Here is a 24,105-nt window from a genome sequence, read left to right as displayed (position 1 = left end):
AAACCATAGATAACACACTATATAACTTGCTAAAAACTGCTGCAAAGAAGGGCTTGTGTGCCAGTTTCCATAGTTAGTTACCTACATCTGAAAGAATCAGAAAATACGACTTGGTAAAAAACCGACACTGTGCACTTGAATCGTTTTACATCGTATTTGGTGTTATCGTTTAGTTTAGTTAGTTATTAGTATTCGTTTGTTAGTAGTTTATATAGGATCGTATAAGAAAGTCAATGGAAAAGGGGGTACCGAACAAGAAATCATTCGACTTCAAATCTGTTTTATGTACATATCTATGGTTTTATGACTTGTAGCTGAAAACCAACTCATAATTAGTCACACTGAACCTTCATCTACCATGCCTCCGCTCCACCAATAAGGTATCTAATCATAAGGCCTATTAATCATCATTTATTCAAAGTAAATAGATACCTATTAGTTATGTGTTAATCCAGGATATAGTCTATTTCCATTTCAAATTTCAGACAAATCCGTTTAGTAGTTTTTGTGAGAAAGAGTAACAAACATACACACACACAAACTTTCAGCTTTATAATATTAAGTTTCATCGATGTGATTAAATCGATATTTTCTATTAAAAAAAAATTGTCTATGACATGAGACTTTGGAAGGTGCTAAATGACATCTTGATTTTATTTTGACAGTTTTGATTTATTATTCTGTGGTCTGTGGATTCGACTTGAATAATACCGCTTCACGTCGATTTTCATTAAAAACTGTGAAAAAATATTCTGAAATCACTGAAAATGAGTAGGCAGGTTGATGTAAAGGCTTTAGTATCGCACGTTATACGAGGAGATGGGGTTAACAAATGCCGAATTTGCATGGGGGACACTTCAGAAGGACAAGTACGATTAAGTGATACAGTTATTATGGAAGGCGATAAACCTGTTACATTATCTCAACTGCTCGAGATCGTAACTGGAATTCAGGTAGGTTTATATTCATCAATATTTGTTTAATGTTTATTGTTTTTTGTTCAACTTCTGCGACGAACGGAACGGCACGTATTTTCCAAAATGGCCGCTGTTCCATTTATAAATATTATTTTTGTTGAAATTTTTCAGTATTTTAAGAGCACTTACTGTTAATCTTATTAGTTAAAGCATTATCTTGATATAGAAAATAGTAATTATGGCATATTTTAAAGTGTTTTTATATTATTATAGATTGATTAGGTTATGTTAACAGTTAAGGCTGGTTACACACTAGATGGTAGGTATTACATTATAAAACCAGTGCACATTAAACCATATGTACTAGGGTAATATTCGCCATCATCATCATTATCAACCGATGCACGTCCACTGCTGGACATAGGTTTCTTGAGGAACTTCCACATGCCACGGTCTAGATCTTTTGTGGGGACTTGTCGTCTGTCCAGCTATAGTGTGACCTACCAGTGCTACGCTTTCCAGTATGAGGTCACCATTCAAGTATCTTGGGACCGCATCTATCTGTTTTTTGAAACTATGAACTGGATTTCTGATTTGATCGAGTAGAGAAACTCCAAACATAGCTTTCTTTATCGTCATAATTATGTTGTAATGTAATAATAGTCCAAAAGGTATATTTTAAGACTATTGTAATCTTAAGGCTTAAAGTCTTACATACATTGATAACTGTAGTGAATCCTAATTCCTAATATACAATTTAACACAAAAAATGTTTCTACCTATGTCCATTATGGGTTTGCTACCATCCAACCAACTGGTTTAATTAGAAAGGCAAAAATGCGAAGATGGTTTTAGAGCAATAGGAAATGTATTTCTTTTAGGGTTCCGTACCTCGAAAGAAAAAACGGAACCCTTATAGGATCATTTTGTTGTCTGTCTGCTGTTTGCCTGTCTGTCCGTCCATTGTGTCTATCAAGAAAACCTATAGGTACCCTGTAGGTGTTCTTCTCGTTGACCTAGAATCATGAAATTTGGCAGGTAGGTAGCTCTTATAGCACAAGTGAAGGAGTAAATCTGAAAACCGTGAATTTATGGTTACCTGATTATGAAAAATTAAAATGTGTTTAAATTTTCAAAGTAAGATAACTATACCAAGTGGGGTATCATATGAAAGGGTTTTACCTGTACATTCTAAAACAGATTTTTATTTATTTTTTTTGCATAATAGATTTTGATTTATCGTGCAAAATGTTAGAAAAAATACCTGAGTACGGAAACCTCAGTGCGCGAGTCTGACTCGCACTTGGCCGGTTTTTTTAGTGTAATAGCACACCGGGTATCTGCATATAAGTATGTAAATGAAGTAAATAAGATTTAAAATTCTAATGTATTGGTATGTTAAGTCCATGGTATAGCAATGACACGCTAATTAATTTGATATATCTATGACACTGGTACGGATTCTGAGTGCAACTTAATTTTAGAATATTTGCATCGTTTTCTTACCAGTGTATTAAGAAAAGGACAGACAAACCTAGTTTAATTTAGAACTCAAACCTGGTGACTTGCTTGTTGCCTTGCTGCCTTGTTGTTTAGACATACTTGTGCACTGCTAAGATAATAATATAATTATTGTATGACATCATATGAATTAGTAATTAATAATATTGGATTGAGTCTGATGTCTGTGTGCAAATGTATGGAAAATTGAATGCTACGGTCAGTTTAGTGTGACAATTTCTCTCAGTGATGTTATTCTCATTGTTCAGAGTTAATGACATAATTAGTGTTTGCTTGAAATTATATTGCAGTGAGCTCTATGATGCTCGCTGTTATTATTTAACTAGCTGACGCCCGCGACTTCGTCCGCGTGGATTTAGGTTTTTTGAAATCCCGTGGGAACTCTTTGATTTTCCGGGATAAAAAGTAGCCTATGTGCTAATCCAGGATATTATCTATCTCCATTCTTAATTTCAGCCAAATCCGTCCAGTGGTTTTTGCGTGAAGGAGTAACAAACACACACACACACACACACACACACACACACACACACATACAAACTTTCGGCTTTATAATATTAGTCTGATCAATTTTCCAAGGTAGTGTCCCCGAAGTAGATTTATTCTCTTCTTTTTTCTCTTGATGCTATCCCATTTTATTTGGGGTCATTCCTCCTTGTACATAAGCTCCAGAACTTTCTGCCCTGGGTTATCATTGGCGAGATGTTAAGGGCTTTAAAGTCCCTCGACATAAGTCTGTTACTAAAATAAAATTGGTGACCATTTGACTAGAGCACTGGTTGCAGGTGCCGCTGGACGGTGACCTGCCAGCTGGACTGTGCACGGAATGCTGCACGAGTGCTGTAAATGCTGCTAACTTCAGATCCATGTGCAGGGAAACCTCCTCGAAATGGGACACGATGTTGCAACTCTTGTGCGACCTACCCTCACAGTACTCGGAAAAGGACCAGATTATGTTCGTCATATTGGACGATAGTCAAATGATTGTTGTCATTGATGAAAATTATTTGAATTTAAACACAGTATCTGAGAGATTAGGGGCACATTTGCCGTCACAGGTGGATTCTATCTCCCCAATGGACACAAAAAGCGTTACCGAAGAAAAAAGTGACGTAGACCATGATGGACTAAATACAAAAGGAAATGAACTTAGTGATATCAAAAATGAAAAACCAGAAAGTGAACTTAGAGATATAGAAAACGAAAGTCTAGTCGCAAAAAGAGTGAAAAGAGTAGAAAGTGAACTTATAGATGGTAAAAATGAAAGTCCAGTTGCAAAAAGAGTGAAAAGAGACAAAGTAGACATTAATAAGAGACTAATGACAAATAGAGAAGAAAGTGTACGAAAAGAAGTGGCTAAAAATAGAAGAAATCTACCTATACAAACGTCGCAATGTCCGAATTGCAGCAAAAACTTTCATCATCCGCTGAAACTATATCACCATTTAAGAGGATCGATTGATATGATACGAGCTTGTTATGTATGCAGCGAGATTATGCAACGTGATGAACTTGTCTCACATCTTGATTTAGCCCATAACATAGAAGTTTACGATTGCAAAAAATGCCCTGCCATACTTCTAACAAATAATAAATATATCGAGCATTTAAACGGAGCACATTCACGCGGTGCGTGCTCTTGTATAGACTGCGGACGGACGTTTCAGTCAGACCAAGCGGTTTACGCGCACATACCTGTACACAGACGAAAAACATGTCCGTCTTGCGACAGAATATTCCAAAACCAACCCTGCTACTTGTATCATATAAAGAACTGTTGCAATTTAAACAAAAATTTAAAAAAATCAGAAAAGAGGGTAGTCATCAAAAACGTGAACAGTAAAAAGAACGTTCGAGTCGGTGTACGTGGTGGCACAGATCATGTATGCATCTGTGATTATTGTGGTAGAAGTTTCTTAAAAAAAAAGTACCTGGCGGCGCATATGCAAACTGTTCATATGAAAAACACTCATGCACCTTGCGCGTACTGTGGGAAGCTCCTAGCGACGGTGCATATGACAGAACATCTAAAGCGACACGAGTTAGACTTGTCGTTTAAGTGTGAACACTGTGGAATCGTCCTTAAGACCAAACTCGGTTATGTCCAGCATTTAAGATTGCATACAGGGGAACGTCCATATGCTTGCAAGATTTGTAACGAAAGTTTTAGTGCTTCGTCCAGACGCTCGGAGCATATGCGTAAAGTACACCAAAATACGAGTGTAATACTAAAGCATGCATGCAAGCTATGCCCTGCCAAATTCCGACTGCCGTACAAGCTAAAAAAGCACATGAAATCAGCACATTTAAATGATAGTTATGCAGAAACACAACAGTTTGAATGTCCTCAATGCCACGAAAAGTTTGACTCACGCCGTGGGTTGTTACACCATAGCAGGAAGCATCAAAAAGTGAATTTCCCATATAAGAGACCTGAGAAAACTATTATGTTGAAGGTGTTTAGTGAACCAGACTGTGTTGAGGAAAATCAGTAAATTGGAAGGCAGCCTATCTGTAATCTGTACATAATTTACTGTGCCACTAAGACTTTTTGCAAGCAATAATTGGGAAAATGTTAAAGCTATTTCAGATTAGCGTTATGTTGCACATATAAGCTCGTTTTTGTAACCTAGCAGTCCGTAACCAGGGTTCCGTACCTCAAAAGGAAAAGGAACCCTTGTAGAATCACTTGGTTGTCTGTCAACCAAATCACATATAGATGGCGTAGTTTGTCATTAACTTGTAGTGATTTACATAAAAGAGTTATGTACAATGTACATATATATCTTGTACGATGGTACGGAACCCTTCGTGTGAGAATCCGACTCGCACTTGGCCGGTTTTTAGGGTTCCGTACCTCAAAAAGAAAAACGGAACCCTTATAAGATCACTTTGTTGTCCGTCTGTGTGTCCGTCGTGTCTGTCAAAAAACCTATAGGGTACTTCCCGTTGATCTAGAATCATGAAATTTGGCAGGTAGGTAGGTCTTATAGCGCAAATACAGGAATAAATCTGAAAACCGCGAATTTGTGGTTACATCATTTAAAAAAAAATTAAAACGTGTTTCAATTTTCGAAGTAAGATAACTATACCAAGTGAGGTATCATATGAAAGGGCTTTATCTGTACATTCTAAAACAGATTTTTATTTATTTTTATGTATAATAGTTTTTGTTTTATCGTGCAAAATGTTGGAAAAATACCCGAGTACGCAACCCTCAGTGCGCGAGTTTGACTCGCACTTGGCCGGTTTTATCTTTGCCGTATGTATTATGTAGGTATAGTATACGGATATGTGTATTTCATAATATTATAATTCCATTTGCGCAAATAAATGATTTGATTTGCGTAGTAGTTCTGTCACTTCTGTGTTTACACAGAAGTGTATTACAAGTGTGAGTGTATTATATTTAAAAAAAATGTTGTTCATTTTATTGATTTACACTTGCTATAATATGAATGAATTGTACTTAATTTCTTTCCTCTTTTCTTTCTTTTTTCAAAAGAATATTAGCCATGCTAATCATGACTAATACTCCCTTTCCTCTCCAACTAAGCGTAAAGCTTGTGCCAGGAGTGGGTACGACAATAGTGCAACGGGTGGGGTTTGAACCGCCGACCTTTCGGAATTCAGTCCGCTCCTCAACCGTTGAGCTATCGAGGCTATTTATGTATATGGTCTTATAGATTTAGGGTTCCGTACGTAGGGTGCCAATAGGACCTTATTACTAAGCCTGCACTGTCCGTCTGTCTGTCAGCGGGATGTATCTCGTGAACCGTAATAGGTAGAGAGTTGAAATTTTCTGTGTATTTCTTCTGCCATAGTTATAACAACAAAATCTTACTAAAATTTCAAAATAGCCGCCATGAAAATTAAAGAAAAAACTTGTACCGTACGGAATCCTTCGTGTGTGGGTCCGACTTGCACTTGACTGGTTTTTAGAGTTCCGTACTTCAAAAGGGAAAACGGAACCCTTATAGGATCACTTCTTTATCTTGTTTTAGTTATAAATAAAAACTGTATCGAAAATAATTGAAAAACTTATTGATTTCGTGTTCCTTAACAAATGCTTGCTTGTATAATATTTACCATTTTGTAAAGAGCAATGGCAACTTGAATAGCCCTTCAAGCAAGAGTGAATAGACCTCTTCAGCCCAAACCTAGAACCCATATTTGCTTTCCATTATGCATGATAATCGTCAAACTTAAATCTATCTGAATACAAGTGTAAATTAAAAATTTATAACACCCCCGACGATCCAAAGTATTTGAGTTTTCCAAAACATCATTTTCAAATAAATAATTATGTATTTAGGCAACGTCCATCTTGACAGCTTGACATTTGTCAATTGACATAATATTAAGAACCTAACGGTTATCTAACCTTCTTTTCAACAAGAAAACTAGAAAAGAGCTGATAACTCTTAAACGGCTGAACCAATTTTTTTGGATTATAGCTAAGATCACTCTCGATCAAGCCACCTTTCAAACAAAAAAAACTAAATTAAAATCGGTTCATTCGTTTAGGCGCTACGATGCCACAGACAGATACACAGATACACAGACACACAGATACACAGATACACAGACACACAGATACACAGATACACACGTCAAACTTATAACACCCCTCTTTTTGGGTCGGGGGTTAAAAATAAGAAATGTGAACTAGAATTTATGGATGTTTAAGCAAAAACAAGTAACAGATAACAAGTAACAGTTGGTTATAATACTCGTAGAAAAGATATAAGAAGAAGGCTGAAGACTGATTGGTGGCGTGGTTTCAGGTCTTTGCGGAGACCGACCTGCCCGGAGGCCTATGCAGCGACTGCACCAACAGTACACTGTTAGCGTGGAAGTTCAGGTTGCTATGCATCAGCTCTGATCAAGAATGGAGTCGAGTGACCGAAGTCCTGACTCAAAACACAGAAAATCTGTCTGCCAACCCAGATGACACAGTCCTTTACATATGCTCAACAAAAGAGGGCGCAGTTTTCAAAGACCATATCCCCAAAATATATACCTTAACAGAAGCTGCCGATAATCTCAATGATATCCTCAAAACGGATAGGAAACGGGAACGGGAGAAAGTAAAAAATAAAGTGTCGAAACGTCGCCTCAAAATCAAATGCCGGATGTGTGGTAAAGTGTTCCATCTTCCCGAATATTTGAACCAGCATTTGATGAGCTCATCCAAAGGCGCTTGCATCGTTTGCGCCAAGGTGCTGCCAAAGGTAAAGTTGCCAAATCATTTGGAAAACGTTCACGGGATGTGTGTTTACGCTTGCAAAATTTGTCACCAAATGTTCGACGACCAATCGAATTTGGACAGTCATAGCGAACTCCACGGATTGAATTCGCCGCAATGCAGGATTTGCAAGCAAGGTTTCAAAAACGAGAGATCTTTACACGCTCACATGTTCGCCCACACGCTATTTACCTGCATAAATTGTGGCAAAGGCTTTGAGAACCGAAGATGCTACACTTATCACAAAGAACATTGTACAGCCACCAAACCCTACACCGAAGTTGAAGGGACATATGAATGCCACGATTGCGGTCGAAAGTATTCAAAGAAACCGTCGCTAAGAATCCATATAATACAGAAGCATTTGAATGTTTTACCATTCGTTTGTCAGATATGTGGGAAGCGCAGTTCCACGAAAAACCATCACAAGTCCCATGAACTTATTCATAAAACAGAACGGAAGATATACCAGTGCGAGTGTGGTGCGAAAATGCGTACCGCTCTCGGTTTTCACATGCACCAAAGAATCCATTCTGGGGAAAAGCCGTACGAATGTGAGGAATGCGGGGACAGGTTTCTATCTGCTTCTAGAAGGTTGGACCACATCAAAAGGAGGCATAGGGGCGGTACCACACCACATAATTGTGACAAATGTGGTGCAGGTTTCATCAGGCCATTTGAACTGAAAAAGCATTATCGCACTGCACATTTTGTGGTTTATAATAAAGTAAAATAGCTCTGCCAATTTGGATGGTGTTTTGGAGGGAAGGAATCTGTGGTAATTATTGTCATAATCTTAGCCATAATTCGCACGAGCGTTAAAAAAGCGTTGCGTTAAAACCCGGCGTTGCGATGAAATTACAAAGTACGCGTTAAAAAAGCGTCGACGTGTGAACAACTGAACAGATACTTGGAAATGCATTTGTTCTATCTGAACGCTTTTTTAACGGACGTTAAAAAGCTGTCTTGTGAATGAGACCTTAAGTTAAGCTATGCTTTTGCGATTGACTGGTGGATTCTGATGTTTTTATCTTAGCTAAATTTAGAATATCTGCATCTTTTTCTTTTTAATATTGCTAAAAAAGGATGGTAAAATGAATTTTAAATTAAGGACTGAATTTAAGTGCCTCTAGAAAATTGAAACACTATGCTCAAAACTGGCTCCTTAAAGTCCATTAAAAAATTAGTAAAGTAGATTTGACAGTTCTAAACTAATTAAGTCTGTCTGTCCTTTTCTTATTACATTGGTAAGAAAGAGATGCGAATTGCGTGTACTCTAAAAAGTTGCAATCAAAATCAGTACCAAATATATCAACCTACAAATAATAATATCTATCAACACAATATTTCTTTCTTACCCACAAGAAATAAACCCTACCTACATATTTTATTAGTCTAGCGAACAAAACCACTTACCGTACCTATACTTAACTATATCTGTTCCACATTGAATTGAATAATTCATAGCTTTTAGGGTTCCGTACCTCAAATAGAAAAAACGGAACCCTTATAGGACTCACTTTGTTGTCTGTCTGTCTGTCTGTCAGCACAACTCAGGAAGTACAGGAATAACTCTGAAAACCGCGAATTTGTGGTTACATCATTTAAAAAAAATTAAAACGTGTTTCAATTTTCAAAGTAAGATAACTATACCAAGTGGGATATCATATGAAAGGGCTTTACCTGTACATTCTAAAACAGATTTTTATTTATTTTTATAATATATAATAGTTTTTGATTTATCGTGCAAAATGTCGGAAAAAATACCATAAATAATACAAATTTGTTCTTTATCTATCTTTTTTTTTTTTTCTTTAAATCTGGCTTTACTCTGATTAGCCAATGTCAAGTTTGTGATATTTTCAAGTTATTGAATTTATACAAGTATGGACTCCGTCTGCGCCGGCGCCCGCCGACATACGCGCGGCGCCCCTTTAGAGCGCTTCCCAGTCAGTTCCACCACCAAAAAACACCAACTAACACAAAAACCAGCCACTCTTAACAAAAAAAACACTCCAAACAAGCACAGCACGCGCGCCAGCAAACGCCATCACAGACGAAGTCCTTTATCTATCTATTTACCGTTCAGATTAGAGTATCCAAAGAGTAAAAGTGGAGCCCTATCACTCTGCTGTCAGTCTGTCTGTCCACTGACCCAAAAGCAAATATTGAATTAGAAATTTAATTAAATTATTTTTCAGTGGGTCTTAGACATAACTACATAAAAAAGGATCCAGAAAAAAAATATTCTTATGCATATCATTGTTTAGAGTTCATTGAGTAAAGTGTGAAGATATTTTTTTATTTAAAAAAAATAAGGAAATGGGGGGCCATTAAAGTTGTCAGTTTTAGACCATTTTTGTGACGAGGGCTATTACAAAAACTAAATTATTTAGAAATATGACAATTCGGTATATCATCACACTAATATTATAAAGGGGAAAGTTTTTGTGTATGTATGTGTGTATGTTTGTTACTCTTTCACGCAAAAACTACTGGACTAATTTGGCTGAAATTTAGAATGGAGGCAGATTATGCCATGGATATACAACAGTTATCCCAGAAAATCAAAGAGTTCCCACGGGATTCTTAAAAAACCTACATCCACGCGAACGAAGTCGCGTACTTCAGCTAGCGTACCATAATATACTGTATCAAAACAACAAATTTTGAAAACAACGATTTATTAAATAGTTTGTTAGCTGAGACCAAAACAATTTTTGCAAGTAGATTCAAAAGACCTCGCTTCGCTCTATCAATTAAGTTTCTGTCCTTTCCTTATTACATCGGTAACAATAACAAAAAGATGTGTACTCTTTAATTGTAATCAGAATCAGTATCAATCCATACTTAATATTATAAATGCGAAAGTGTGTCAGTCTGTCTGTCTGACTGTCTGCTACGTTTTTAGATTTTAATGAAATTTGGTACAGACTTGGGATACATCCCGGGGAAGGACATAAGATACTTTTAACCCGGAAAATCAAAGGGTTCCCACGGGATTTAAAAAAAACCGAAATCCACGCGGGCGAAGCTGCGGCCATCCTTTAGTATCTTATAATTAAAATAACATTTTTCTTTGTTACAGAGAGAAGAAGAGCCACTGTTTCCTCAACTATTGTGTGTAACCTGTACCCACGTCGCCACAACAGCATACGAATTCCGCCTATTCGCGAGCCATTCACAAAATCTATGGGCCAATTGCGTTGCCTCCATAGGAAGCCTATTCCCATTGAAGACCCCGAAGTCATTTTACGCGATCATAAAAGACAATTTACTCCTCCAAAGTGTTAACAATTTTGAGGGTAGTACCAAAGAATTGGCGCACCATTTGTCTAACCGTTTTAAAAAGAAACCGGTGACCCCAGAACGGAAATCTAGACACCCTCGTACAGGGCCTTCCTGTGATTGTACGGATTGTGGAAAAAGCTTTTTAAGCCCCTACTTCCTTAACGTCCACCTTCGTAACAGCGGTCAGAAGGAAGCGTGCTGGTTATGTGGCACCATGCTCATACGCGGTCTACAAATGAAGGAGCACCTATCAGAAACGCATAAAACGGATATGTTTCTATGCTCAGAATGCCCGTTGCTTTTCAAAACTGAATCAGAAGCGAGGCAGCATCAGAAAAAGTGTCATGGACCTGGGAAATTAACTTGCAATGATTGCGGACGGACTTTTAAAAGGAAGGCGTCGTTTGACGTGCATTCTCAGATGCATAATGTTAGGACTTGTCGAACTTGTGGGGTCCAATTTACTAATCGAGGTTGCTATAGAGAGCATAGAGCGAAATGCGAACCGGATGCTAAGCCCGACTTGAAAACCGTGCCTCGCAGCCGCCGATCGAACATCCGGGACCCAGCCACGTTTACCTGTGACTATTGTAATAAAACCTATCATTCACGACCTCAGTTAAAGAATCATATTTTATGGATTCACCTGGACATACGGCCGCATCAATGTCAATGGTGTGGCAAACGGTTTTATACCCCAGCGCGATTGGCGGAACACACAGTCGTACATACAAGGGAAAGAAATTTTGAATGTGATATCTGTGGTGCTAAATTAGTTTCCAAAATGGCGGCGGTGTACCATAGACGACGGCATACGGGGGAAAAACCGTACGAATGTTCGGATTGCGGGGAGAAATTCATTTCTTCGTCCAGGAGGTCCGAGCATGCTAAGCGTAGACACAATAAGGGACCTCGGTTACAGTGTACCCTATGCGTTTCCAGTTTTGTCAGGAGCCATGAGCTAAAGAAGCACATGGAAAAGGCACATAACCCTGATTCACAGAATCTGCTCAAAGTTAAGAAGGTTAAAGAGTTAGTTGAAACTATTGCATGATGACTTTTTTTATTAATAGCTCGTTCACACAGGCTGCGTAAGCGTGACGTAGCGCGTACCATTGCGTTGTAATGTATGAAACGTGGCACACCGCTTGCGTAAACGTATGCGTTACCCGGTGTGTTAAGGGTTTACGCGCGCAATACGCACGTGTCACGTGTACGTGATTGGTGTGAATCGGCCTTTAACAATGATTTGTATAGTATAATATCATGGCGTCAAACGCTTTGTTAGAAAAACTGTTTTACCAATAATCTGTCTAATGCCTCATTTACAAGAGAGCTTTTTAGCTTTTTGAAACCAAAGTAGTATTGGTTTAATGAAAACTGCCATACGCCTTCCAGGTTAGCCCGCTTCCATCTTAGACAGCATCATCACTTACCACCAGGTGAGATTGCAGTTAAGGGCTAACTTGTACCTATCTGAATAAAAAGTAACTAAATGCCCGTTAAAGCGTCCAAATAGGACAAATGTATTTCCAAGTATCACACGTAAAAAAGCGATGACGTTAGGAATACAATTTGTCCTATTTGGACGCTTTTTTAACGGACGTTAAAAAAGCTCTCGTGTAAATGAGGCATTAAAAAATTGGTTGTCTGTAAAGTCGGTTTACTGACGATAGTTGAACGTGACAACAAAGGCCGATTGTGCTTCTTTGTCGCTCGTTCCGCGCTCTCGCTTGCACTTCAAGCCTTACATGGAACGCCTCAGAGCGAGGTAACGCCGCATGAGTCATGTTTTTTCGTGCGTGCAGCCGGCTCTATCGAATTATAAGACGTTGTCACGTCAAAAAGCTCCTGAGTGAATAAGACCTTAATATAGTCTATGTTCAAGGCTACCATTTTGGATATTGATTTCGTGCTGTTTTAATTTTTAACCGACTTCCAAAAAAGGAGGAGGTTCTCAATTCGTCGGGATCTTTTTTTTTTTTATGTATGTTCCCCGATTACTCAAAGACCCCTGGACCGATTTGGAAAATTTTTTTTTGTTTGAAAGGGTATACTGTGCAGGTGTTCCCATATAAATTTGGTGAAGATCTGATGAATATCTTCGGAGATGGAGAACAGAACTCCTCAATGGATAAGAGCAAATTGCTCGCGATCACTGTAATAGCTTAGTAAACAGTAGGGTTTTAACTGGGCATAGCATATTATAGTACAGTGGGGCCACTAAAAATTGTGAAATAAAAAATTTTCAAAAGAAAAATAAAACCGACTTCAAAAACCAAAAACACTAAAAAGTAGAAAATAATTTTTGTTTAGCTACACGTGTAATGTACCTAGGTATGAAGTCGGGCGAGCTTCACTCTTGGATTTCTAATTTTGTTTTAATATGCTCGCTCGACTTCATACCTAGGTACATTGCATGTGTATCTAAACAAAAATTATTTTCTACTTTTTAGTGTTTTTGGTTTTTGAAGTCGGTTTTATTTTTCTTTTTATTATTATGTGAATGCAGGTTGCCCGTATTTTGGCACTTTTGGTTTATAAAAAATACTAGCTAATGCCCGCGACTTCGTCCGCGTGGATTTAGGTTCTTCCAAATCCCGCGAGAACTCCATTCTGAATTTCAGCCAAATCCGTCCAGTGGTTTTTGCGTGAAGGAGTAGCAAACATACACACACACAAACTTTCGCCTTTATAATATTAGTGTGATTAATTTTATTTATTTATTATGATTGTGTGTAGGTTTGTGTATACAATTCGTAATCTATGAAAAGTGCATACCGCCATGGCCCATGATGAACTTCAGATTGGGCTGGATGTTTTGCGCACACAATAGATCATGTTTATAAATATTTTTTGTTATTTATATAGATATCAATAATGAACTGAAAACAGATACCTAAATAAAACGAAAACTTAATGTTAAAATTTTATTGTTTTAATAATATACGAGGAACCTATAGCTTCGTCATGTCATCATCAGCCTTTGGATGTCCACTGTTGGACATAAGCCTTCCCTATAGAGCGCCACCACGCCCGATCCTCAGCCTTCCTCATCCAGCCACTTCCCGCCAGCCGCTTTATATCGTCAGTCCATCGTGCTGGAAAAAGAGAAGTAGTAGAGCATATTAAATATAAAGAGGTAAAGTTTGTAAGTTTGTTTGTAAGAAGTAATCTCTGGAACTACTGAACCGATTTTGAAAATTCTTTCACCAGTAGAAAGCTGAGTGACGTAGGCTATATTTTAGTGTCAAAAAATTAGAGATCCCTACGAAATAAGCTACCCACCCGTGCGAAGCCGGGGCGAGTACCATTTACCAGGATGATTGGCTCGCGAGCTTTATACTATAACACAAGTAGTACTAATGAAAGTTGTAAAGAAAATGAGTCTATTGATGAGAGGTGTGAACAGCAGGACTTTTTGAATATGTTCCAAAATTGAGATATGTTCGAAGTGGCAACTGCGAAGAAGTATCGTTAGCAGGCAGCCAACTGTTAGCGGTGAGTAGACGTGATATACTTCTACACTAGCCACGGCCGAAGCCTCATACCAGAGGAAAATTGAGACCTCCCACTAATGAGACCACAGCGCTTACCAGTACGCCACGGAGGTCGTCAACGCTACAGAGTCGATGTAGTGAGCGTAAAGAATATTAATCGCACGAGGCGAAGTGGGACAGATCGAGTGCCGGGTGGCTCTAATGAGCTATGACTTTTATCCGTTTCTATTATTTATCAACTAGCCGATGCCCGCGACTTCGCCCGCGTGGATTTAGGTTTTTTGAAATCCCGTGGGAACTCTTGGATTTTCCGGGATAAAAAGTAGCCTATGTGCTAATCCAGGATATTATCTATCTCCATTCCAAATTTCAGCCAAATCCGTCCAGTGGTTTTTGCGTGAAGGAGTAACAAACATACACACACACACACACACATACAAACTTTCGCCTTTATAATATTAGTGTGATCTTACCCATCTCTACTGTAATCTTCGAACTCTAGTTTCCGAACGTAAGTTGAATTGTCAAGATTAAATTCGAAAATCGAATGTCACTGTCAAAACCAGTCAAAACTCGTCGAGATATGTGAAAAATATTTGTATTTTTCGCGAAAAAAAATACGCTTTTAATGAAAAATGAGACGTGAATTCATATTACTGTTATTAGGGATAATAAGTATATCGACTCTGTCATCTTTACTGTCCAATTACGTGCAAATTGAGCCCGACAAACTGTTATTAGACACAGTAGTCGGGGCTGTGGGTGCAGGGAACTTTTCCTATTGGCAATTAGGGCATACGGGGCCCTTATTAATTGAATTGACCTCTTTGACCGGTGATGCGGACCTTTATGTGTCGGATTCTGTACGGTAAGTAGATGAGTAAATGGTTTTTTTGTCCTAAAACCGTACCGTAGGCACCGTATCTCTAGATTAAGAAAGAAACCTTTAAGGTATAGGCCCTTTGTAGATGCACTGTACTGCAGCCGCGCGACAGCATACAGTTAAATTATTCACTTGTTTGTTATCTAATTAATAAAATTGAATTATTAAGTGAAGAAGTGATAGTGGTGGCTTACTTGTGTGAAGTGGAAGAGGCAGAAAAAAATAAAAACAAGTGTAAATTAAAAATTTATAACACCCCCGACGATCCAAAGTATCTGAGTTTTCCAAAACATCATTTTCAAATAAATAATTATGTATTTAGGCAATGTCCATCTTGACAGCTTGACATTTGTCTATTGACATAATATTATGAACCTAACGATTATCTAACCTTCTTTTCTACAATAAAACTAGAAAAGAGCTGATAACTCTTAAACGGCTGAACCAATTTTTTTAGATTATAGCTAAGAACACTCTCGATCAAGTCACCTTTCAAACAAAAAAAAACTAAATTAAAATCGGTTCATTCGTTTAGGCGCTACGATGACACAGACAGATACACAGATACACAGACACGCAGATACACACGTCAAACTTATAACACCCCTCTTTTTGGGTCGGGGGCTAAAAATAAAAAACTTGCGGGTTATACCTGAACTGACCACAGTATTCATCTAACCTGCACTGCTGGTGCTAACTATGTTACACTAGCAAGTAGGATCACTTTGTAGTCTGTCTGTCTATCTGTTGTGTCTGTCAAGATCTGTTAAGACACACAAAACCTATAGAGATGGTATGTATTGTAATGTATTCCATTCTCACAGTTTAGCACTAGATAGATGAACAAGTGTAAATTAAAAATTTATAACACCCCCCACAAGTGAAGGTTACAGTAATAACTAGAAAAGAGCTGATAACTTTCAAACGGCTGAACCGATTTTCTTGATTTATAGCTAAGAACACTCTCGATCAAGCCACCTTTCAAACAAAAAAAACTAAATTAAAATCGGTTCATTAGTTTAGGAGCTACGATGCCACAGACAGATACACACATCAAACTTATAACACCCCTCTTTTTTGGTCGGGGGTTAAAAAGGCGAATTCTAGAAGAGGCCTATACATATGTCCAAGGAGGACAACCTGATCCATAAATTAGTGCTGGTGTTACCAAATTTCTAGAATAAATTATGTAAGATATTAGCAATAGGAAATTATTGATACTGTTATATATTTGTAAGTACAGTGAACCGGGGGGTAATCCGACAAACGTTTTGCAGGGCATTGTCGAACTATCTTTGTCGCATTATAGAGTACTGCCTAAGACCCCCTATAGTCCGGAATTTTTTACAAAAGAGTATCTTGTAATCCAACAAATAACAGATCCAATGATAAGTTTCTATATGTTATGCATACTCTGAAGTACAAATCATACTTCACTATGTATGTCAAATTTAGTAAATTCAATAATAATAGACATGTCGGATTACAGGGGGTGCCAGACTAGACAGGGGCCGGATTACCTTGGGTCCACTGTATATAGTAAGTGAGATCAAAGTAGTGTATCACAGAGTATTTTTATTTTATTTAATACTAGCTGATGCCTGCGACTTCGTTCGCGTGGATGTAGTTTTTTAAAATTCCGGGATAAAAAGTAGCCTATGTGCTAATCCAGGGTATAATCTATGTCCATTCTAAATTTCAGCCCAATCCGTCCAGTAGTTTTTGCGTGAAGGAGTAACAAACATACACACACACACACATACAAACTTTCTCCTTTATAATATTAGTGTGATTTCAGGCCAAGTTATGAGATTGACAGGAACAACTTCAGTTCAGCCACGTGTGGGAATGACCTGGTCAACATCCCGCCTGACTTTCCCAGACCTATAGGTATGAAATATGTATTATTATTTATAATAGACTAAGCAGCTTTCGCTGATGCGTCTATATCAGAATGTATTCTCATTAGAATCTTTTTAACCCCCAACCCAAAAGGAGGGGTGTTATAAGTTTGAAATGTATCTGTCTGTCTGTTGTAAGTTTGATTTGTATCTGTCTGTGGCGTCGTAGCTCTTAAAATAATAAACCGATTATAATTTAGTTTTTTTTTTTGTTTGAAAGGTGGCTTCGTCGAGGGTGTTCTTAGCTATAATCCAAGAAAATTGGTTCAGCCGTTTGAAAGTTGTCAGCTCTTTTCTAGTTACTGTAACCTTCACTTGTTGGGGTTGTTATAAATTTTTAATTTACACTTGTCTTAAAAATAATCCACACTAATATGATAAGTGGGCAACATCAAACGGAGAAACTAGTGTTGGAAGATCTACTGTATTAAGAATTAAAATCTATACTAATAAATAAAATTGGAGTGTCTGTCTGTAATTTCGAAATAACTACCTCATATTAAGCTCATATGGTTATTTGAACGATACCATAACTGAATCACACGTTTTTAAAATTTTTGTCTGTCTGTCTGTCTGTCTGTCTGTCTGTCTGTCTGTCTGTCTGTCTGTCTGTCTGTTTGAAAAGGCTAATCTTTAGAACGGCTGAACCGATTTTGACGGGACTTTCACAGGCAAGTAGAGGATTGACCAGGGCGTAAAATAGGCTACTTTTTTAACCGACTTTTAAAAAGGGAGTTGTGTTTTTCTACCTATGTACACCGAAATCTCCGAGATTTCTGAACCGATTTGCGTCATTTCTTTTTTAATCGATAGAGGAACTTTGCGACATTGTTTCATAAAAAATTTGGAGTCCAACTCCTCAATCCTGATGCTGCAGGGGATCTGACCAATCCACGCGGGCGAAGCTGCGGGCATCAGCTAGTCAATGATAAAGTTTAAGTTTTGAAAGACTGCGCCAAAAACGACACTTCTGTTGGTTACATGACGCGTGTGACGTCACACGCTAGTAAACAAGTTCACTTAGGTTCCCATTGTGTGAATAACTATGCAATTGATGCAATAGCAAAAAAAATTTTTTGGAGACCTCCACTTTTTTTGGAGACATCCGTTAGATCAATCTTTTTCGAGTAAAATATAGCATAAGTCACCCAGACCTTTAGAACAAATCAATTGACACGTCATTCATCAAAATCGGCTCAGTAGTTTAGACACTATGTTGGAACACACAGAATCTGGATGCAAACATATACATATACATACGTACATAGACTGCTAAAATCATAACCCTCCCTTTTGGCTTTGCCGCAGTTGGGTAAAACTCTAATTCCAAGTTGTAAGTTCTACTAAGTATATTTTTCTGTAGGTATAGGTGTATTTGGTGCATGGTCCCACTCTGTATCGGAGTACAGCATTCAAGTCTTCCTCGACGGTGCCAAACTACAGTCCCTGGCCACGGAGTTCCAGAATGCGAACCCAGACAAGTCTGGTAGGTTCAAACATTTGTTTAATTTATGTGTAAGTCAAAGTCCAAATTATTTATTCCAAGTAGGTACAATTGTACTCCTTTTGATGGTCGAAATTGTTAAATTTGTACAATATAGTGGTGATAATTAATTACGTAACTTAAAACTAAAGTTAGGAGGGTTCCAAACGCGCCCAAGTCTGAGAAGAGCCCACAACAAACTCTGCCGGATATTCTTTTTTTTTTTGTGTATAGCTACCTAATCCATTCAAACTCACACAAGAAGGGTTCCGTAGGTAAGTGTTAAGGCCGGCGCAAATATGGCGGAGAGCAGCGCAGAGCATTTTTCACAGTCAAAGTATTATCGACATTGTCCTCATTGAAATAATATCTAAAATCAATTGTGCATCCGTGCGGATACTCGCGCATCCGCGCGCAGTCCCGCGCGTGCTCGCGCATTCTCTGGTACAAATTCGTGTAATGTGTCACGCGATTAGAAAACTTCGCGGGCATGCTCTGCGCTGCGCTCCGCCATATGTGCGCCGGCCCTTATAGCACACGTAAAGGAATAAATGTTAAAACAGGGAATTTGTGGTTGCATCACACAAAAAAAAAAGCTTTCACGAAAAAATTAATTTACTAAATCACATATAGATGGCGCTGTTGGCATTAACTTGCAGTGTTGCACATAAAAATGTTAAAATATCTTGTACGATAATACAGAACCATTCATATTTGAGTCTAACTCGCACTTAACCAGGTTTTTTAATGGTATTTTATCAGTAATTTTGTTTTTGCTAGCGTTCTGGTTACACTCACTATCATGATGAACCCATTTCCGCCCCACTACTGAGTACGGGTCTCATCTCAGAATGAGAAGGGCTTAGGCCATAGTCTGCCACGCTGACCCAATGCGGATTGGCAGACTTCACACACCTTGAGAACATGGTGAACTCTCAGGCATGCATGGTTCCACACGATGTTTTCCTTCACCGTTAAAGCAAGTGATATTTAATTGCTTAAAACGCACATAACTGAAAAGTTAGTGGTGCGCGCCCGGGATCGAACCCGCGACTTCCGATTAGGAGGCGGACGTTCTAACCACTAGGCTATCACAGCTTACACTCAGTATCACACTAATATTATAAAGGAGAAAGTTTGTATGTGTGTGTGTGTGTGCGTGTGTGTATGTTTGTTACTCCTTCACGCAAAAACTACTGGACGGATTGGGCTGAAATTTAGAATGGAGATAGATTATACCCTGGATTAGCACATAGGCTACTTTTCATCCCGGAAAATCAAAGAGTTCCCACGGGAATTTTAAAAAACCTACATCCACGCGAACGAAGTCGCAGGCATCAGCTAGTAATCCATACTTCCATACTAATATTATAAATGCGAAAGTGTGTCTGTCTGTCTATCTGTCTGTCTGTCTGTCTGTTTGCTACGCTTTCACGGCTCAACCGCTAAACCGATTTTAGTGAAATGTAAAGACTTAGGATACATTCCGGGGAAGGCCATAGGCTACTTTTTATCCCGGAAAAACAAACAGTTCCCGCGGGATTCCTAAGTACTCATCCACTTGATCGATTCGTATGAAAGGTACCGAGGTAGCTTGCGTCCCTGTAATTGACATAGGCAACTTTTCATCCCGGAAAATCAAACAGTTCCCACGGGATCTTTAAAAACCTAAATCCACGCGGACGAAGTCGCGGGCATCCTCTAGTGTGTTATAATTTGTTCCAGATAACAATCAGCGCAAGGACAAGTCCGTACCAAAGAAGGTGGACGAGGAGAAGCCCCGGTTCTTCCTCAGACTCCTCAACATTCTGGAGATGGTGTTCGAGATGGTGGTGTTATAGTTCTTCTTCCTCGTTACGTGCTAGTAACTGACCTTTTCCCACATCATCATCAACTGAAGTCCACTGCTGGGCATAGCTCGAGTCCTGAAGCTGGACAGGGCACATAGGTTGAAATCTTTTTTTTTTTTTCTCTAAATCTGGCTTTACTCTGATTAGCCAATGTCAAGTTAGTGATATTTTCAAGTTATTGAGTTTATACAAGTATGGACTCCGTCTGCGCCGGCGCCCGCCGACATACGCGCGGCGCCCCTTTGGAGCGCTTCCCAGTCAGTTCCACCACCAAAAAACACCAACTAACACAAAAACCAACCACTCTTAACAAAAAAAAAACACTCCAAACAAGCACAGCACGCGCGCCAGCAAACGCCATCACAGACGAAGTCCAGGTTGAAATCTATAGAGTGCATATGTGAATGAGATATAGTCCGTTGACAAACAGACTGACAGACATCGGAGGCAGTAAAAGTGTCCTGTTGGCAGCCTATGAGTGCAGAACCCTGAAAATTTTAATTGAATTTGAAACGTCAAAATTATTTATTGTAGTATTTATAAGTATTCAAATAAGTAATAAACTTTCAAAAGTTGCAAAATTTTGCATAAACATAGTATTTTTATAGGAGTTAATGTCCAATTGTAAAGTAATGTTGAATCTGATGTTTTTCTCTAAACTAAACTTTGAGTATCTGCATCTTTTTCTTCTTAATATTGCAAAAAAGGGACAGAAAACGAATTTAAATTAACAACGTTTTAGTGCTAATCTACAATTCACTATGCTCAAGACTAACACCTAAAGTCAAAAGGTTTGACAGTTTTAAATTATAAACTAAGTTTGTCTGTCCTTTTCTTATTACATTGGTAAGAAAAAGATGCCAAATACTCTATTTAGTTGCGATTCTAATCAGTACTATTGGGCTTATGTAATGGAGCAATAAAGTAGTCTTATGTGTATATAAAGATGAATGTTTGTCTGTCTGTTCGCTAATATACGTTCCCGTTTTCATCCGATCGAGTTAAAACATTGTAGGTACATTTGTTGTTGGCACTTGTGGCAAGGTTTCTGGCGTTGTACCTTAGCGTACAATAGCCGAATTTGACCTGCAGCTCGCTCCAGCAATGCGCGGGACTTCAATTACTTTATACATGGCATAATATTGTATATCAAATCTTTGAAAAGAGCAACCGCCGAGTTTCTTGCTGGTAGGAAAGGCATTCTGAACCAGTGGTAGATGCTTTTGATGATTCAAAGTACTTGTAAAAGTTTAATTGAATGAAAACATTTTGAATTTTGAATAGATGGTGCTGACTTAAGGCGAATTCACACCAATTACGTACACGTGACACGTGCGTAGTGACGCGCGTAAACCCCTAACACACCGGGTTACGCGTACGTCCACGCTTTACGCAAGCGGTGTGCCATGTTTCATACAGTTGCTACGTACATGGTACGCGCTACATCTACGCTTACGCAGCCTGTGTGAACTAGCTACGTATTAGCATTAGCTTAGTTATTTAAAAGGGCACTTTATTGGGCCTTTAAATAAATAATAAAATATTTTTTATTCAATTAAAGTTTTGCAAGGTCAAAAGCATCTACCACTGGTTCGGTTTTGCAAACCAAAGACTCAGGTTTTAGTTCTAGAGCATGTCTACAGAATTTCATTGAGTTTGATTAGTAAATATTCAAATGAGAACCAAATCTACGTTGGTATGGAGTGCGCTAGGGAAACTTCTCTTTAATAACATTTTGTTTCATGTAAAGATAGTTGTAAGCGAAGTAGTGTAAGCTATTATTACTTATTAGTAATCTATGAATTTACTCGTTTTTTATTTATTTTGTTGTACATTGGTTTTTAAGGATTAAAAAAAATTCTAGTCACATTTTGAGTTTTATTTCATTTATTTCAGTTAGATTTTTAACCTTCCTAGATATTTAACACCCAATTTTTTGGACAACAACCATCAGGTCAATAAATATTTTCGTAGTTATAAAATGTAGTTTATGTCACCCAAACTATAATAGTTAACAATTCGATTGACACCTCATTCATCAAAATCGTCTCAGTAGTTTAGGCGCTACGGTGAAACACAAATGCAAACCTACATAGACTACTAAAATCATAACGCTTCCTTTTGGCTTTGCCTTATCACACTATCACACTTCACACTAATATTATGAAGGCGAAAGTTTGTATGTGTGTGTGTGTGTGTGTGTGTGTATGTTTGTTACTCCTTCACGCAAAAACTACTGGACGGATTGGGTTTGATTATAGCTAAGAACACCCTCGATCAAGCCACCTTTCAAACAAAAAAAACTAAATTAAAATCGGTTCATTAGTTTAGGAGCTACGATGCCACAGACAAATACACACGTCAAACTTATAAAATAAATAAATTAACTTTTATTTCAGGCCATTAGACCCATAATTGTGTTTGTATGACAAATCACTCACTACATATGTTAGTAACACTTCCTATAACACTCCTCTTTTTGGATTGGGGGTTAATAAAATCATAACCCTTCGGTTTTGCTGTAGTCGGGTAAAAAATAAAAGTAGCTACATAATAATTATATTTATTTATTTTATTCAGTGAAAACTAAGTCAACAATAAATAATACATTTTATTATTTGAACACATTTTAACAGTATACTTAACTACCATAGTGTACAAAATCATTTTTAACATCTACTTAATTAATAACTAGACAAAATCAGATCTTGAATATTTGGTTTTATGCAAAAGTTGTTAGTAAAATAAAAAAATTAAAAATATACAGAACAACAAGTGTAAATTAAAAATTTATAACACCCCCGACAAGTGAAGGTTACAGTAACTAGAAAAGAGCTGATAACTGTCAAACGGCTGAACCGATTTTCTTGGATTATAGCTAAGAACACTTTCGATCAAGCCAGCTTACAAACAAAAAAACTAAATTAAAAACGGTTCATTAGGATTCGGTTCACAGATACACACGTCAAATTTATAACACCCCTCTTTTTTGGTCGGGGGTTAAAAACCTAAAGAAATTATGAGTTTTGTATTTTCAAAATTGTAATTATAACTTCAGATAAGCAACGCTACAATAGGATATTTGACAGCATGAAAAACATAGGATTGATGGCTTCCGTATCTATCACACCATCCACACTAATCACACTAATATTATAAAGGCAAAAGTTTGTGTGTGTGTGTATGTGTGTTCGTTACTCCTTCACACAAAAACTACTGGACGGATTTGGCTGAAATTTGGAATAGAGATAGATAATATCCTGGATTAGCACATAGGCTACTTTTTATCCCGGAAAATCAGAGTTTCCACGGGATTTTGAAAAACCTAAATCCACGCGGACGAAGTCGCGGGCATCATCTAGTTGAATATAAATTTTGGAAACCAACTATTTAGTTAGTCAAGAAAAATACGAGACATTTTAAGAGAAAATCGATAAAGAAAATTATTCTTTTGTCTACTTTAATCTTGTGATCGTAAATTAATGTGATTGGCCGAATGATTGAGGCGCCA

The 24,105-nt window shown here is 37.9% G+C and overlaps 5 protein-coding genes across 7 annotated transcripts in view; 3 read left to right on the top strand and 2 right to left on the bottom strand.

Annotated features, from left to right (window-relative positions):
* LOC123878323 (zinc finger protein 2 homolog) overlaps positions 1 to 24,105 on the bottom strand; it is a 364,832-nt gene that overhangs the window by 35,661 nt on the left and 305,066 nt on the right. The window lies entirely within an intron of this gene.
* LOC123878314 (zinc finger protein 436-like) overlaps positions 1 to 24,105 on the top strand; it is a 382,404-nt gene that overhangs the window by 106,192 nt on the left and 252,107 nt on the right. The gene's annotated exons all lie outside the window — the stretch shown is intronic.
* Positions 1 to 24,105, bottom strand: part of LOC123878376 (transmembrane emp24 domain-containing protein 5-like) — a 152,677-nt gene that overhangs the window by 49,870 nt on the left and 78,702 nt on the right. The gene's annotated exons all lie outside the window — the stretch shown is intronic.
* On the top strand, positions 680 to 12,547 carry LOC123878393 (zinc finger protein 62 homolog). The gene is made up of 4 exons (XM_045925590.1): positions 680 to 953; positions 3,224 to 4,915; positions 7,226 to 8,358; positions 10,777 to 12,547. The coding sequence occupies exons 1-4, from the start codon at positions 768 to 770 to the stop codon at positions 12,029 to 12,031; spliced, it is 4,266 nt and encodes a 1,421-aa protein (XP_045781546.1). The 5' UTR covers positions 680 to 767; the 3' UTR covers positions 12,032 to 12,547.
* On the top strand, positions 15,030 to 20,739 carry LOC123878380 (UPF0669 protein C6orf120 homolog). The gene is made up of 4 exons (XM_045925577.1): positions 15,030 to 15,345; positions 17,159 to 17,250; positions 18,625 to 18,747; positions 20,470 to 20,739. The coding sequence occupies exons 1-4, from the start codon at positions 15,113 to 15,115 to the stop codon at positions 20,583 to 20,585; spliced, it is 564 nt and encodes a 187-aa protein (XP_045781533.1). The 5' UTR covers positions 15,030 to 15,112; the 3' UTR covers positions 20,586 to 20,739.

Source organism: Maniola jurtina, chromosome 26, assembly GCF_905333055.1.
Source record: "Maniola jurtina chromosome 26, ilManJurt1.1, whole genome shotgun sequence".
Taxonomy (NCBI): domain Eukaryota; kingdom Metazoa; phylum Arthropoda; class Insecta; order Lepidoptera; family Nymphalidae; genus Maniola; species Maniola jurtina.
Note: the sequence above shows the minus strand (reverse complement) of the source record. Positions and strands in the feature narration are given on the sequence as shown.

Bases quoted from the DNA above. Each gene is read 5' to 3' on its own strand.
- LOC123878393 (XM_045925590.1), top strand. From the start codon at position 768: ATGAGTAGGCAGGTTGATGTAAAGGCTTTAGTATCGCACGTTATACGA. The intron at 954-3,223 runs GTAGGTTTATAT...CACTGGTTGCAG, and splicing joins AGATCGTAACTGGAATTCAG to GTGCCGCTGGACGGTGACCT. The intron at 4,916-7,225 runs GTTGAGGAAAAT...GCGTGGTTTCAG, and splicing joins TGTTTAGTGAACCAGACTGT to GTCTTTGCGGAGACCGACCT.
- LOC123878380 (XM_045925577.1), top strand. From the start codon at position 15,113: ATGAGACGTGAATTCATATTACTGTTATTAGGGATAATAAGTATATCG. The intron at 15,346-17,158 runs GTAAGTAGATGA...GTGTGATTTCAG, and splicing joins TATGTGTCGGATTCTGTACG to GCCAAGTTATGAGATTGACA. The intron at 18,748-20,469 runs GTAGGTTCAAAC...AATTTGTTCCAG, and splicing joins TGCGAACCCAGACAAGTCTG to ATAACAATCAGCGCAAGGAC.